The sequence below is a fragment of the Chiroxiphia lanceolata genome, chromosome 7, assembly GCF_009829145.1.
Source record: "Chiroxiphia lanceolata isolate bChiLan1 chromosome 7, bChiLan1.pri, whole genome shotgun sequence".
Taxonomy (NCBI): domain Eukaryota; kingdom Metazoa; phylum Chordata; class Aves; order Passeriformes; family Pipridae; genus Chiroxiphia; species Chiroxiphia lanceolata.
The window spans coordinates 23,468,902-23,483,202 of record NC_045643.1 but is presented as its reverse complement, the minus strand read 5'-3'; the positions used below and the strand labels follow the sequence as shown (position 1 = coordinate 23,483,202).

The following is a 14,301-nucleotide window of genomic DNA, read 5'->3' as shown; positions in this document are numbered from 1 at the left end:
GCAAATAAATCTCAATCCTGGGCCCCTTTCTCATTAGCACAAGCCCTACCTGGCCTGAGAGGAGGGCAGAAGCTCTGTATGTCTATGCCAGGATTTGTGCCACTTTCCTAGGACCCTGCAGCCTCTGTACTTCACCAGCCCCCTGCCATCTCCGCAGCCCCAGCAAGAAGCAAGGCCAGTGCCCAGCAACACTGTGTTTATTCTGGGGCCGAGATGCTGTGGCTGAGGGTCCTGTTGAAAAGGGGTCGGTCGAGAAAGAGCAAGAGGGGGGTGAGGGGTGCCCCTTCCAGCTCCAGCACTGTGATGTTGTTGGGACGGCCAACGTGCAGCACCGAGCCAGGCACGAAGAGGGTCTGCTGGGGCCCACGGTGGGTCCAGTACCGGCCCAGGTTGAAGCCGTTTATCCACAGCTGTCCCTGGAAGATGATGGAGATGGGACTGAGCTGTGTCCTGCTCTACCCTCACCCCCTTTCCTGGCACTGCCTTACCTTGCTCCAACCTGGGAACTTCACGAAGGTGTCCCAGGCAATGCCAGGGGTCTCAAAGGTCCCGGTGTAGAAGGCTGGCCCTGCTCTGCCCCTGCTGCTTGATTTTGGCATGGCAGCGTGGGGCCAGCCCTGCTGGACTGCAGTATCTATGGCCAGGGGATAGATCAGCCAGTTGTTGAGAAGGATAGAGTCCAAGGAGATGTTTCCCAACAAGCCCTGAGATGGAACAGGAGGGAAAATGAGGTAGCAGTGTCTGCCACAGGCAGAAGGATACTTGGCTTCCCTAGCAGCAGTGAAGGTGGAATAGAATTCCCTCTGAGGGGCTGAAGGGCCCTGGCTGCCATGGCACCTTAAGTGGGAGAGGGGTGCCAGTCTCTCAGTCCTGTCCTGGCAGGTTTGCCAGGGAATGGTGTGAGATGAACCAAGGAACAGGACTTGGGGTGGCCCCCCTGAAGGCTGGGGTCTGTCACAGGTGGCAGTAGAGGAGGTGTTTGGTCACGTGGGTGGCCAGGCCATTCCCTCTGGAGGACTCTCTCCTCTTACCTTGAAGTCACTGACATTGGCACCGAAGCTGATCCTGCCCATGTTCTCCAGGAGCATGTCCAGGGTGTCCCCTGCCTTGCCTGTCACACGCAGTGTCATCTGCCCATCCCTCTCCAGCATCCCCTGGTACTCCTAAAGCCACAAGGTCAGTGCTGCCAGTCTGTGCTCAGATCCCACCACCCCCAATGCTGCCAGCCCTCGCAGAGCCAGCCCAGGGCTGCCCTCTGCCCCCAAAGGGGACAGATTCAGGCTAGAGAGCCACACCACAAGGGCTCAGTGTGGCTCTCGGCACTCTGGCTGTCCCCAAGGCCCTGGCATGGCACAGCTCCACTGCTGGCTGTCCCATAGCCCTCAGCACTGGCCCAAGGACTGGTGGGCTCCCACAACCTCACCTTGTGCAGCATTACGTAGCCACGGTCGCAGATGCTGTGGGGAGGAGCACTGAGCGTGGCTGGGTCCGGGATGTCCCGGGGCAGCTGTGTGCGGTACAGCACAAAGCCATGGGCCTGCAGGACACAGCACAGCAGCACAGAGGGGAAACGGGGCTGGAGATGAGCTCTGCTCCTCTGCCCCAGAGCCAGGGCCAGGCAGACAGGTGCATCTCCCCAAGTGTCCCACACTATTCCCAGCCTTTCACCTGCTTTATGGCCTCAAAGGTGAGGGGGAACTGGCTCTGGATGGGCCCAGGGGGGCACAGCACATCCAAGACATCCAGGAGGTCAGCATACTGCAAAGGAGGGATGAGTGCTGGGCAGTTGAGCAGTGCCAGGCCAGGGCAGCACAGCCCTTAGGACAGGCACTCACCTTCCGCAGGGCTACCCAGCCATAGGCATACTTGGGAGTGGCAGGTGGCATCGGACCAACTGGCAGAGGCTGGAACTGAACAGCAAACTATCAGCTGCCCCCTGGGGCAAGCAGGGAGATGTCCCTTGCCCTGCTGGGACCCTCTGTGTTCCCCTCTGTCCTGGCACAGGCAGCAGTACCCAGTACTGTCCCCTTCCTGCCAAGTTCAATACCTTGCTGATGACCATGCGGATGGCAAACAGCTTCTCGGTGGGGTCTCCTGCCTCTGACAGGGGGGCATCATAGTCATAGCTGGTGGTCACTGGTTTGTACTGGTCCTTGTAGTCAGCACCTGGCCGGGGAAGCAATATGAGCAGGAGGAAGGGGCTCTGGCACAGCCCAGGGCATGGAAGCCAGCCCCAGGCTGGCTGCAATGCAATTGGAGGGCATGATCCCGAACTGTGGACCCCTGCCTAGGGACAAAAGGAGTCCCCAGGCGAGGACAAGCTTGGGTTCAGGGGCCCTTGGCTATGTGTCAGCCTGCCCCGCGAGACAGAACAACAGCCTGAAGCAGGCTCCTCAGGGATGGCCAAGGAAAGCCCCCCAGCCCTGCAGTGCCCCCTCCCTAGGGCAAGGCCCTACTCACCACTCCAGTAGGCAAAGTTCGTCCCTCCATGAAACATGTACCTATGATAACCCCAGAGAACCCAGTCAGCACCCATACAGACTTGGCAGGGACTCACCAGGCACTGGCCCCTCCCTGCTGCACCCACAGTCCCAGCCCTGCCTGCCCAAACCCCATGGGATGAAGGTAGAGGTGATGCCAGCTCCCCTGCTGGCTGTGCCCCCTGCCAGCTGACTACTTGCATGTTGACACTGGCTCCCAGCTGCAGTATGTCCTCCAGCCCCTGGGCCACCCACGCTGCACTGGTGCTGGCGTGCGCCTCCCCCCAGTAGTCCAGCCAACCTGTGTAGTACTCAGAGTTTACCTAGGGGAGAAAGGGACTGTCACCTGCCTGGACCTGGGGATCCTGGCACCCATTTGTCATCCACATTCCCCCTGCTCACCTGCAGCCTGGCCCCAACACCCCTCTTTGCCTCTACCTCCCCAAAGCCATCACAGGTCATTCCCCCACAGTGCCCATGCCAAGCTCACCAGGGGGCCCTTCGGTTCCACACGGCGCTGGGCATCAAACAGCTCTGTCACATTGGATCCTGTGGAGGTGAAGAGAGGAGGTTTGAGCAGGACAGAGAAGGGATCCCCATTCTCTCTCCTTGTCCTCCTCCTCCCCTGTAGGGGTACCTGGCCCGAAGTCGATGGTGGCGTAGAGCCCCTGCAGGGTGCCACAGCGCAGCTCCTCTGCTCGCGTGCTGTCGGTGGTGAAGAGCAGCACCTCGCTCCCCAGCAGTGCCCGAAAGGAGCCCAGCAGGTGCCGCAGGTATCCATAGTCACAGGCATAGTAGCTCCCATATTCATTCTCCACCTGTGAGCAAGGCAGGGGCTGGCACCCAGGATGCACATGACAGGGCTGCAGCCAGGTCCCACCACCCACTGGGATAAACACCCAGCTCCCTCCTTTCCTCCTGACATCATTAGAGGTAGTGAAAACTCCTAGGTGTGTCCTGAAAATGATGTTTCAGCCCCACCACGAGCCCTATCTCTGCCAGTGCCCCTCAAACCACAACTGGGGTGATGACAGGTACCTCAGAGTCCCAGCCTTTGGATTTAGACCCAGGTCCAGAAGTTGAGAGGGATTCATCTGAGCTGTACTGGGTGAGGTCATGGTGTAGGGTGTACAGGTGCCTTTTTGGGGCACATCCAAAGATGACCCAGAGCAGGGCAGGGAGCTGGGCCCCACAGCACTTTTACCTGCACGCTGATGATGTTCCCTCCATGCTGGTACAGGTGTGGCTTGATCTTGGGGAGCAGGACATGGAGCCAGGAGTCCACAGCTGCCAGGTACGCTGGGGTGACAGAGGGCAGCTCAGCCTGGCTGCAGCATCCACCCCAGCCCACTTGCAATCAGCCTGCCAGGAGGAAGACAGAACAGACAGGGAAGGGCCAAGCACAATGGGGAAGCGGAGGTAGAGTACAAACCACGAGGCTCCCAAAAGATGGAGAAGACTATGAGAAAGACAACACACGTGGGGCTGGCAGGTGTGTGGAGAGACACCAGTGCGCCAGGGCTGGCACTAGGTTGTAAGAACACAGTGGCCAGAGCCCTATGTTGAGCCTCACCGGGGTCAGAGGAGCGCAGGATGATGTCTGGTTTCCACAGCAGCCAGGCAGGCAGGCCACCCTGGAGAAACACACACAGCAGAGAGGGAAGCAAAGAAACTGCTCAGCAGCCCAGGCTGACACACAGTTGAAACCAGCCAGCACAGTGCTAATGCTCAGCACCAGTGCAGCATGTGCCCCACAGGGCAGCAACTTTGGCTGGCATGACACTGGAGTCACTGTGGCAGCCAGAAAGGCCAACCCCGCTGAGCCCTTCCCAGACCACCCGTCACCCCTCTGTGCCATGCTGGGGGCAAGGGCTCACCATCTCCCACTCCGCACAGATGTAGGGCCCTGGCCGCAGGATCACCAGAAGTCCCAGCTCAGCTGTCAGGTCCAGGAAGGCTTCCACATCCCGGTTCCCAGCAAAGTCATAAACCCCTGGCAGTGTCTCATGGTAGTTCCAGGGGACATAGCTGGGGCAAGAGGGGAGATCAGCATGCAGGGGTTAAGGGTACTCCAGCAGAACAGGGAACCATCCCACCAGCCGGTCCCTCTGCTTCTGGGAACTGGCCTCCAGCCTGAGCTGATTATGGCAACTGGGGTTGGACTGGCACTAGCCCAGGTTCATGCTTGTGTCTGGCAGGGGCGTCCTGGAACAACAGCCCAGTGCATGTGTTGGACCTTTCTCCCTGTGGTCAGACAACACCTTTGTCTCTGTTCCTACTCCAGAGATCCCAGAAACCCCAAGTGGCTGTGGTGGCAGTGGGCTGTGCGCCGTTGGGGCTTACACCTGCACAGTGCTGAGCCCACTCATGTGCATCTTGAGCAGCCGGTCCCTCCAGGCAGGCCGCGGAACACGGGCGTAGTGGATGCTGCCTGAGATGTAGCGGAAAGGGACACCATCCTTAAGGAAGCAGTTGCGCTCATAATCCACCCGGAAGGAGCGTGGTGAGGGGGAGGCCTGCGGGAGAGTGGCAGTTTTGGGGGGGCAGAAGACTCTCTCCAAGCCCAGCTGCCCCCTCCCATGCTCCCTGGGACAGGGACTGATGGGGGCTATTACCGGGGGGCTATCCCCTGAGGAGGGTACCACACTGCCCTGGGAGAGCAGAAGGGATAAGCAGAGCAACCATTCACACCCTCCCTGCTAATCAAACATCCGGCGGCTGAGCTAGTGGCATTTTGGGGGACGGGTGCTTCTGGGAGGGGTGCTGAAAGGACAGGCAGGGAGCTGGAAATGCAAGCGGGACATTGGGGCGGGACGTGGGCGGCAGCACGAGGAAGCCATAGCAGGAAGAGTAGGAACACGGAGAGGGAAGTCCGGAGTCGTCCCACCGGATCCTTCATAGCTTAGCCCCACACGGTTCTCCCAAACTTTTCCACCCATATTTGCTAACCTGCGTACTCAGGAGCCTCACCGCCAGCAGCAGGGCGAGGGCCGGCAGCCCCATCCTCGCCGGGTGTTCGGCAGGCCCGGGGCAGAGGACGAAGCTGGACGTGGACACCACCATCACATGATCCGAGAAGGATCTTAGCCAGCGCCGAGTGCTGCTTCCTCCAGATATTCAGCGCAAGCAGCTGGAACTGCAGCACGGCTGGGGCGGGACCATGGGCCGGGGATGGGCGGCTCCGACTCTCCACGCCTGGCCAGTCGCACATCGGCCCCTCCAAAGCCCATCCAGCAGGGGATGCTGGCGGCCCACCACCAAGAAGGCTCCGGCCGCCGAGCACACCCCCGGTGCCCCCCGGGATAGTGGGTGACACACGTGGGGGGACAAGGAGCCTCATAAAAGTATCACCACCAAGCAGAACCCTTCCAGTGAGCTCAGCCCGCTCCTTCCATCAGAGAGGTGGTGACGGAAACCTCGGCTGTAGCTCTAGTAGAAGGGATGCTGCTGCTGGCTGAGGGAAAGGAAAATATCCCCGGACAGAGGGTCAGAGCTGGGGCTAGAGCTGATGACAGGTGTGTCGGGAGATGCCGCAGGGAAGGACGAGCTCCGCTGAGGTGGCTCCGTCATCTCTGTCCCCTGCAGCGCCGACCCGCTCGCCTGTGCGAGGGGTTTGGCTTACCGGGGCCAGCCCCGGGAGCGGCGGGGCTGCGGGCTGCCGCCGTCACCGCCACCGGGGGATGCCACCGCGCCGGGGGCACCGCGCGGGGCTGCCGGGCGCTGGGCGCTGCGGTCCCCGCTCGCACGGAGGAGGGAGCCCGGGATCCCCGCTGCAGCGGCGGCACCGAGCAGCGGGAGGCGGTGGCGCCCCGCCCGGTGGGTGACGCGGCGGGTGACGCCGGGGGTGACGCGCGGCGGCGGGCAATGACGCGGGCGGGCGATGGGGCAGACGCTGTGCGTCTGCTCCCGGGGCACCGTCAGCCTGGGGGGAGCGCGGTACCTCCTGCTCCACCGCCTGGCAGAGGGGTGCGCGGCCGGCTGGGGCGCGGGGGGCTCGGGCGTGGGGTCCCCGGGGTCTGCGATGGATGCTCGGGCAAGGGGGGTCTACGGGCGGTGGGGCGATGTGCTAGGGCATGGGGGATGCTCGGGCTTGGGGGATGCTCGGGTATGGGGAGGCGCGCGGGCCTGGGGGCGCTTGTGCATGGGGGATGATTTGGCATGGGAATGTTCAGGCGTGGGGGTGATGCTCAGGCATAAGGAGATGCTTAGATAAGGGGGGGTGGTGCTTGTGCGTAGGGACATGCTTGGGCAGGGGGGTGATGCTCTGGCACAGGGGATGGTCGGGCAGGGTGGGGAGGTGCTTGAGCTCAGGTCACGTTGGGGCATGGGGGAAATACTTGGGCTTGGTGGGGGTTGATGCTTCAGCATAAGGGGTACTTGTGCATGGTGGTGGATTCTCATGTTGGGTGGCAGGGGTTGGTCATGCCAAGGAGTGGGTGCTCAGAGCCATGGGAGTGGGGATGATTGGGCCAGTGGGGTTTTTCATGCAGAGAGGGGATGCTTTGGCATGGCTGAGGGATTCCCTCTGGCCTCTCCTCTGAGTATTGATAGTTTAGACTGGGCTCAAGGCCCTGACATGGATGCCACAGTGCCCAGCCCATGCCATGCTTGACTCCTTGCAGGGGCTTCAGCTATGTGGACCTGGTGGAAGGGCTGCGGGATGGGCGCTTCTACGCCCTGAAGCGCATCCTGTGCCACGACAAGGAGGACCGCCAGGCCGCCCTGCACGAGGTGGAGATGCACGGCCTCTTCGACCACCCCAACATCCTGCGCCTGGTGGCCCACGCCATGGTGGAGAAGGGCGCCAAGCACGAGGCCTGGCTTCTCCTGCCCTATGTGAAGGTGAGAGGGGCTTTCCTGGCTGCCTCACCACCCCAGGAGCAGCAGTGGTGACCAGCTGCTTGTGTTTGCCAGGGCGGGACCCTCTGGAGAGAGGTGGAAGCACTGCGAGAGAAAGGGACCTTCATGCCAGAGCAGCGGATCCTCCTCATCCTCCATGGGATCTGCCGCGGGCTCCAAGCCATCCACAGCAAGGGCTATGCACACAGGTGAGGGGCTGGCAGTGCTGGCTGGGGGGGTTTGCAAGAGCCCCAGTGGGTGCTTGGTGATGTCTATCCCCACAGAGACCTCAAGCCCACCAATGTGCTGCTGGATGAGGATGACCAGCCTGTGCTGATGGATCTGGGTTCCATGAACCAAGCTCGCATCGAAGTCAACAGCTCTCGGGAGGCCATGGCTGTGCAGGTGGGTGGCCTGGGACATCCCCCCACCAGCCTCTCCCTGCCCCAAGCCCTATATCCCCGCTCTTCCCTCTGCAGGACTGGGCTGCCCAGCGCTGCACCATCTCCTACCGTGCTCCTGAGCTCTTCACAGTGCCGAGCCAGTGCGTCATAGATGAGCGCACGGATATCTGGGTAAGGATCCAGCCTTCTGGCCCACCCTGTCCCACTGCCACGAAGCTGCCCTGACCCAACTGTGCTCCAGTCCCTAGGCTGTGTGCTGTACTGCATGATGTTTGGGGAGGGCCCCTTTGATGCCATTTTCCAGAAGGGTGACAGTGTGGCTCTGGCAGTGCAGAACCCCATCACGTTTCCCCCCACAACCAGGTGAGGGGCTGGGGAGGGTGACCCCACTCCTGGGTAGCCCCCTGTCCTGTGCTCCACATGGGTCTCCCCATCGCTGTCTTTCCTCCAGGTATTCAGCTGGTTTGCAGCGCCTGCTCTCCTCCATGATGACAGTGAACCCCCAGGAGCGACCCAACATAGATGACATCCTCCACCAGCTAGAGGGGCTGCAGCCAGCACTGGTGGGACAGGACACCACACAGATCTGAGCCCATCCCATTCCAGCGGTGATGCGCCCTGAGGCTGAGCCAGGGGAAAAGCAGCTGCCCTAATCCCTGCTCCCCTGCAGACCTATTGCAGAGGGAACTAATGCCCTGGGGGAGAGCTGCTGCTCTGTGCTGGAGTTGTGTTGGATTTGGAGTGTTCTGTGCCCTGGATGCTGCTACCTGGGCCTTGGTCTGTGCCTCAGAGCTGTGGATGTGTGATCTGCTGCTAAACATGGGGCCCTCACTGGCTGCTGCCTCCCCCGGGGGTGACAGAAGAGGATGTTGTAGGACCCCCCAGGGGGCAGGAGCCACGGTACCGCAGCTCCGTGTCCCAGGAAGGTCACTCCTGCCCGGGGCAGAACTGCAGGCTGGGTCCCGGTGCTGTGCTGGAGGGAGGCAGAGGGCCCCAGTGCCCACTCTGCCACTGCTCTTGGCACCAACGTTGCCTTGTGTTTGAAGTAAAATACGTTCTTGCGGATGTGTGGCTGTGTCCCTATCTGTGGGGAGGGATCCTGCCGGGTCATGAGGAGAGCAGGGCACACTGTCTAGGTTAAGCAGCCAAGCGTTACTAGAGGGCAAGGGCAGCAGAGGCCAGCTGGGGAGGCACAGACAGAGCATTAGCAGTAAGCAGGGAAAGTTAATCCCTGGCCCCAGAACCGTCCTGACAGGAGCTAACACAACTCCACAGCTGGAGCCAGGCACTACTGTTCAGAGCCTCTGGGGCTGGGCTCAGCGCAGGCAGAAGGGTGGTGGCAGGGGTACAGGCCAAACTTCTCTGCTGCCCAGGGAGAGGGAGGTGGGTGCCCAGACTGGGAAGCTGCCAGACCTTGGGAGGCAGGAGCAGGAGCTCTGCTCTAGTGGGAGTGAGCAGAGCCTGGGGACAGCACAACCATCCCAGTGCTGGGGACACTCCCAGTCCAGCAGGCAGCCTTGGCTGGAGGGGCTCACTGGGACACACAGCAGCTGGGCTGTACACAGAGGGGTGCTAAAAAAAAAGATGCAGACAAGCAGTTTCACAGGGAGCATTCCCCTCCTTTAATCCTCTCACCACACACAGCAGTACAGCAGCCGCGGGGGTTTGTGCCATGCCGGGTGCCCTTGTGGGGTGCACCCACTGCACCAGAGAGCCGTGCATACCCTTTGCCCTGCGTTCTGGCCATAGGGGCAGGGGTGCCAGACTGCTCCCACTGCTTCAACCACTATCCTTCCAGATGAGCCTGCCCATCCTCACGCTGTACATGGGGAGAAGACCCCGCAGCTGCCAATCTTTTCCTGCTCAGACTAAATCTGCTCCCCTGAGCTCCAGGGTAGAACATGGGGCCATACATCACACGAGGAAGTGGTATTCACCACTGGCTGGAGCAGTGAAGGGGGTGGGACGTGTGCCACAGCCCCAGGGACTGGACCCCAGGGCTATTACCTACATGGGAAGCAAGCCGGAGCTGGAGCAGAGCACTGGGAGGAAGCATAGCAGCACCAGTACCAGGGCTGAAGCACTCCACACACACCTGACCTGGCAAGAAACCGATACAGCTGGGGGGATAGTGGGAGACACAGAGGCTCTGAAACGGTTTATTGCAAAGGGTTTCTGCAGGTAACATTGGGAAGGAGCATGGTCCTTTTGGGCTGAGGCTTCTCTACTCCTCACCCTCCTCTTCATCCTCGTAGGAGTCCAGGCCCACCTCCTCGTAATCCTTCTCCAGAGCAGCCATGTCTTCCCGTGCCTCAGAGAACTCCCCTTCCTCCATGCCCTCGCCCACGTACCAGTGCACAAAGGCGCGCTTGGCGTACATCAGGTCGAACTTGTGGTCCAGGCGAGCCCAGGCCTCAGCAATGGCCGTGGTGTTGCTCAGCATGCACACAGCACGCTGCACCTTGGCCAGGTCACCCCCTGGCACCACCGTGGGCGGCTGGTAGTTGATGCCCACCTTGAAGCCCGTGGGGCACCAGTCCACAAACTGGATGCTGCGCTTGGTCTTGATGGTGGCAATGGCGGCATTGACGTCCTTGGGCACCACGTCCCCGCGGTAAAGCAGGCAGCAGGCCATGTACTTGCCATGGCGAGGGTCACACTTCACCATCTGGTTGGCTGGCTCAAAGCAGGCGTTGGTGATCTCGGCCACTGACAGCTGCTCATGATAAGCCTTCTCTGCGGAGATGACAGGGGCATAGGTGGCCAGGGGGAAGTGGATGCGAGGGTAGGGCACCAGGTTGGTCTGGAACTCGGTCAGATCAACATTCAGGGCTCCATCAAACCTCAGTGACGCTGTGATGGATGAGACAATCTGACTGATGAGTCTGTTCAAGTTGGTGTAGGTTGGGCGCTCGATGTCCAGGTTCCTGCGGCAGATGTCATAGATGGCCTCGTTGTCCACCATGAAAGCACAGTCTGAGTGCTCCAGGGTAGTGTGTGTGGTGAGGATGGAGTTGTAGGGCTCTACCACAGCAGTGGAGACTTGTGGTGCAGGGTAGATGGAGAACTCCAGCTTGGACTTCTTGCCGTAGTCAACAGAGAGTCGTTCCATCAACAGGGAGGTGAACCCAGAGCCCGTGCCACCTCCAAAACTGTGAAACACAAGGAATCCCTGGAGTCCTGTGCACTGGTCAGCCTGCAGAGAGAGATGCACAAGATTTTCTGAGACACATTTCTTTGTGAAGGCCTGACTCTCCAGAAGTCTCTTCAGGACCTGGTCCATCCCTGCGTTGGGCAGCTGCAGATTCCTCCCAGGGTGCAGCAGGGCTTGCAGCGTGTTCTGAGCCCCAGCAGGATGCTGGATCCCACCAGTCAGGGGGGACATGTCCCCCCTCTGCAGTCACTTACCAGCTTCCGGATCCTGTCCAGCACTTGGTCAATGATCTCTTTGCCAATAGTGTAGTGACCACGGGCATAGTTGTTGGCAGCATCCTCCTTGCCAGTGATCAGCTGCTCAGGGTGGAAGAGCTGGCGGTAGACTCCTCCCCGAACCTCATCTAGGAGAGAAGAGGGTCAGGTTGAGCCCGGTGGAGGCAGTTAGTTTGAGCCGGCCGCCAAGCAGAGTGGGTGCCAGCAGCCATCCCTCACCTTGGCTCCGCCTGCCACTGCCATGGCCAAGGACCCACACGTCAGCAAGGCCAACACCAGCATCAGGTTTCTCTGGCAGCAGGAGGTGGCTGCCACCTCCCTGTGCAGCTCAGCTTCTCCCACCCATCCGGAGCTCCCTGCCCCCAAGCACAGCAGGAGCTGCCTTGCCGGTTGGGCTGGTTTCTCTCTGCGCACATGTGGTACAAGCACCGCTGCCTCTAGGACACTTCAAGAACAAAAGCAGGTGCTCAGGTTTGTGGCTTCTCCTGGGGAAAAAGAAGGGCCCTCGGGTTGAACCCAGTGCAAGATATTGTCAGCAGAGCACAAGCACCACACACCTGCTGCCTGCTACCCACCCATGGAGGCACCCCAGGCCATGTGATCTCCAGTACTCACCAATTACAGTGGGCTCCAGGTCCACAAAGATGGCCCGTGGGACGTGCTTCCCAGCCCCAGTCTCACAGAAGAAGGTGGTGAAGGAGTCATCCCCTCCGCCAATGGTTTTGTCACTGGGCATCTGCCCATCGGGCTGGATGCCGTGCTCCAGGCAGTACAGCTCCCAGCAGGTGTTGCCCATCTGGACGCCAGCCTGGCCGACGTGGACGGAGATGCACTCGCGCTGGGGAGGGGGAGGCAGGGTCAGATCCTGGCACAGCTCTGTTCTGCCTGTCCCAGGGAGCACTCTGCCTGGTGCCAGTGCCACAGAGTCACCCACACATGACTTGCTCTGGTTAGCGACCCTCAAGAGCATGTTTTCCTTTGGGTGACCTCCTGTGTGCCCCTGAGGAGCCCTCAGCCATGCACAGACACTTGCTGGGTCAAGAGCCAGATCTGGCATCCCTCTTGCCCTGCTCTTGCTGGCGGCCACTACCACAACAGACTCTGGCCAGGCCTGTCCTCCAGCAGCATGGGGAGCAGAGCCTGGTCCAGCTTCCCTGCCCCAGCCACTTTGCCAGGGTCCCTGGCAGACCCAGCCCCTTCCCCTTGCCACAGCAGTCCAGTAAGGGGCTGAGTTGACAGGGGCACACATTTAACCCATGAGGGGCAACTAGCATGAGGGAACTGCCCTGCCTGCTGCTCCAGAGCCAGATAAACCCTCAGTTTCCTGGGGTGAGTGGCCTTGGAGATGCAAGGGTGGTGGGTGGCAGCCAGGTGAGGGCTGGCAGCGAAGTCCAGCAGTTTCTGAGGCAGCATACAGACTCCCTAGGCTACACAGTCCCAACGCTGTGCTGCAAAACCTGTGTTGGCAGAAGTGCTGAGGAGCAGGCTGTGAGCTGGAGATGTACCTTGTGCACTCCCATACATTAAGTTTAGGCCTGCTCTGCTACCCCGGCATCCCTCCTCTGCTGCCCCTAGCACCCTTGGTCCCCTATCCCTGGCAACCCACCTCTGCTAGTACTAGCATCCCTGTTTCGTTACTCCCAGCATCCCCGCTTCCCCTGGTGGGACACCTCGACTCAGCCTGGGCGTCCTGGAGGATTTTCCTCCTTCATTCCCCAACTGCACAGTGCCCTGAGCTATGATGGGGTCCGTGCCTCGGTTCAGCGCCAGAGTAGGACAAGGGCTCCTGCGGGAGGGCCAGGGGCAGCCCCAGCCGCCGGGAGGAAGGGAGGGCAGTCCTGGGCAGGGTCCCCAGCAGAGCCCCCGGCAGAGCCCGGTCAGCACTGCGGCGGGGAGGGCAGGACGCTGCGCCTCCTGGCACGGCCCTGGCCCACTCCTGAGCCGCTAAATATAGACAGCCCCGGCCCCGGGCGAGGGCAGCGGCGACTGCCCGCTTCGGAGAGCGGCCCCGGCCCTCTCTTGCGCTGCCATACCCCCGCGGGACGGGACTGGAGGGACGAGACCCCCCACAACCGCGCCCCGCCACCAGCCCCGACGGGGCGTCCGCTGCCGTGGGGGGAGCCCTGTCGAGCGCCCAGCTCCGGCCCCCGGAGCCTGGCTGGCGCCTCCACCCCCAGCAGCTGTCCCCGTCCGTCCCCCGCCACCGCTCCCCACCGGAGAGGTCACCCCCCTCCATCCCCAGGGCCCTCCCCGCTGCGGCAGCGGGGTGAGGGCAGGCACCCCGGCATCGGCGGCGGGGGAAGCGGGCGAAGGGGCACGGCTGCCCCCGGGCAGGGGCCGGCAGAGGTGCCCAAGGTCACGGCGGGGAAGGAGGGGGCGCGTCGCGGCCGCTCCGCCGGGCACGGTGCCGCGGGGGCGCTGCAGGGGCATCGCCGAGGGGCTGCCGGGCACCCTCCCCACCGCCGTGCCCGCCGCCGGCCCACACTCACCATGTTGCGGCGGGGGGTGCGGGCTGTCCCGATTGCTCGGTGCTGCGGGGCTCGGCGCTGAGCTGCGGCTGCTGCAATCCCCGCCGCAGCGCTCTCTTATAGGAGGGAGGGGCTTGCTGCCGCCACGCCCCCTTATTTTGGGTACGCTTGCATGTGAGGGGGGAGTACCCACTTCGGGGTCCGTGGGAACCTGGAGGGGTCTTTCCAGCTGCGGAGGAACTCCGAGGTGCGGGGCCGGAGCTGCTCCCCCTTCTCTGCCGGGAGGGAAGCGGGGGCACCCGGTCAGACTGCGGGCAGAAGACTTGGGCACCAACCCCCAGGGGCGACCGGCGGTGCTCACCCACCAGCACTGGAACCCGAGCAGGTAGAGCAGCCCCTAACCTGCTCTGTCACCAGCTTCCCCCTGAGACATGGGGACACCCCGAGACCGCTTGGGCCTCTAGAACAGGAGAAATAAGGAGAAACATGATACAGACACACATCAGACTCTGGAGCCCAGGGTACCCCCAAACCTCCCTTTGCCATCAATACTCTGGAAGCCTCCAGCCAAGGTTTGCCTTTCTCTCCCGGTAGGGACAAACAGTCAGTTCTGCACAACCCTGTGAGGCTGCAGATCTGCATGACAAATCTGGGCTGCCAAAAAAGGGTCATTGCAGACCG

The 14,301-nt window shown here is 61.7% G+C and overlaps 3 protein-coding genes across 4 annotated transcripts; 1 reads left to right on the top strand and 2 right to left on the bottom strand.

The window, feature by feature from the left end:
* Positions 1-179: 179 nt before the first annotated feature.
* Positions 180-6,031, bottom strand: GLB1L (galactosidase beta 1 like). Its single transcript, XM_032692859.1, is given in 17 exon segments — positions 180-416; positions 489-704; positions 1,032-1,163; positions 1,424-1,537; positions 1,669-1,758; positions 1,836-1,910; positions 2,048-2,166; positions 2,461-2,501; positions 2,682-2,803; positions 2,971-3,029; positions 3,118-3,298; positions 3,685-3,779; positions 4,054-4,114; positions 4,358-4,508; positions 4,824-4,996; positions 5,430-5,561; positions 5,563-6,031. Coding segments are annotated over 17 exon segments (2,238 nt in total). The 5' UTR covers positions 5,821-6,031; the 3' UTR covers positions 180-197.
* Positions 6,032-6,332: 301 nt separating this feature from the next.
* On the top strand, positions 6,333-8,788 carry STK16 (serine/threonine kinase 16). The gene is made up of 7 exons (XM_032693105.1): positions 6,333-6,446; positions 7,103-7,322; positions 7,395-7,528; positions 7,604-7,724; positions 7,799-7,894; positions 7,965-8,086; positions 8,175-8,788. Exons 1-7 carry the CDS (start codon positions 6,361-6,363, stop codon positions 8,311-8,313), a joined length of 918 nt encoding a protein of 305 aa, XP_032548996.1. The 5' UTR covers positions 6,333-6,360; the 3' UTR covers positions 8,314-8,788.
* A 533-nt stretch (positions 8,789-9,321) lies between these two features.
* LOC116789517 (tubulin alpha-4A chain) lies at positions 9,322-13,766 on the bottom strand. 2 transcript variants are annotated; one of them, XM_032693420.1, is made up of 4 exons: positions 13,642-13,766; positions 11,768-11,990; positions 11,132-11,280; positions 9,322-10,919 (listed from the first exon to the last, which is right to left on the bottom strand). In XM_032693420.1, the coding sequence occupies exons 1-4, from the start codon at positions 13,642-13,644 to the stop codon at positions 9,948-9,950; spliced, it is 1,347 nt and encodes a 448-aa protein (XP_032549311.1). In that variant the 5' UTR covers positions 13,645-13,766; the 3' UTR covers positions 9,322-9,947. The 2 variants fall into 2 exon arrangements, with proteins under 2 accessions (XP_032549311.1, XP_032549312.1); XM_032693421.1 differs by lacking the exons at positions 11,768-11,990; positions 13,642-13,766 and adding an exon at positions 11,372-11,394.
* Between the last annotated feature and the right edge of the window lie 535 nt (positions 13,767-14,301).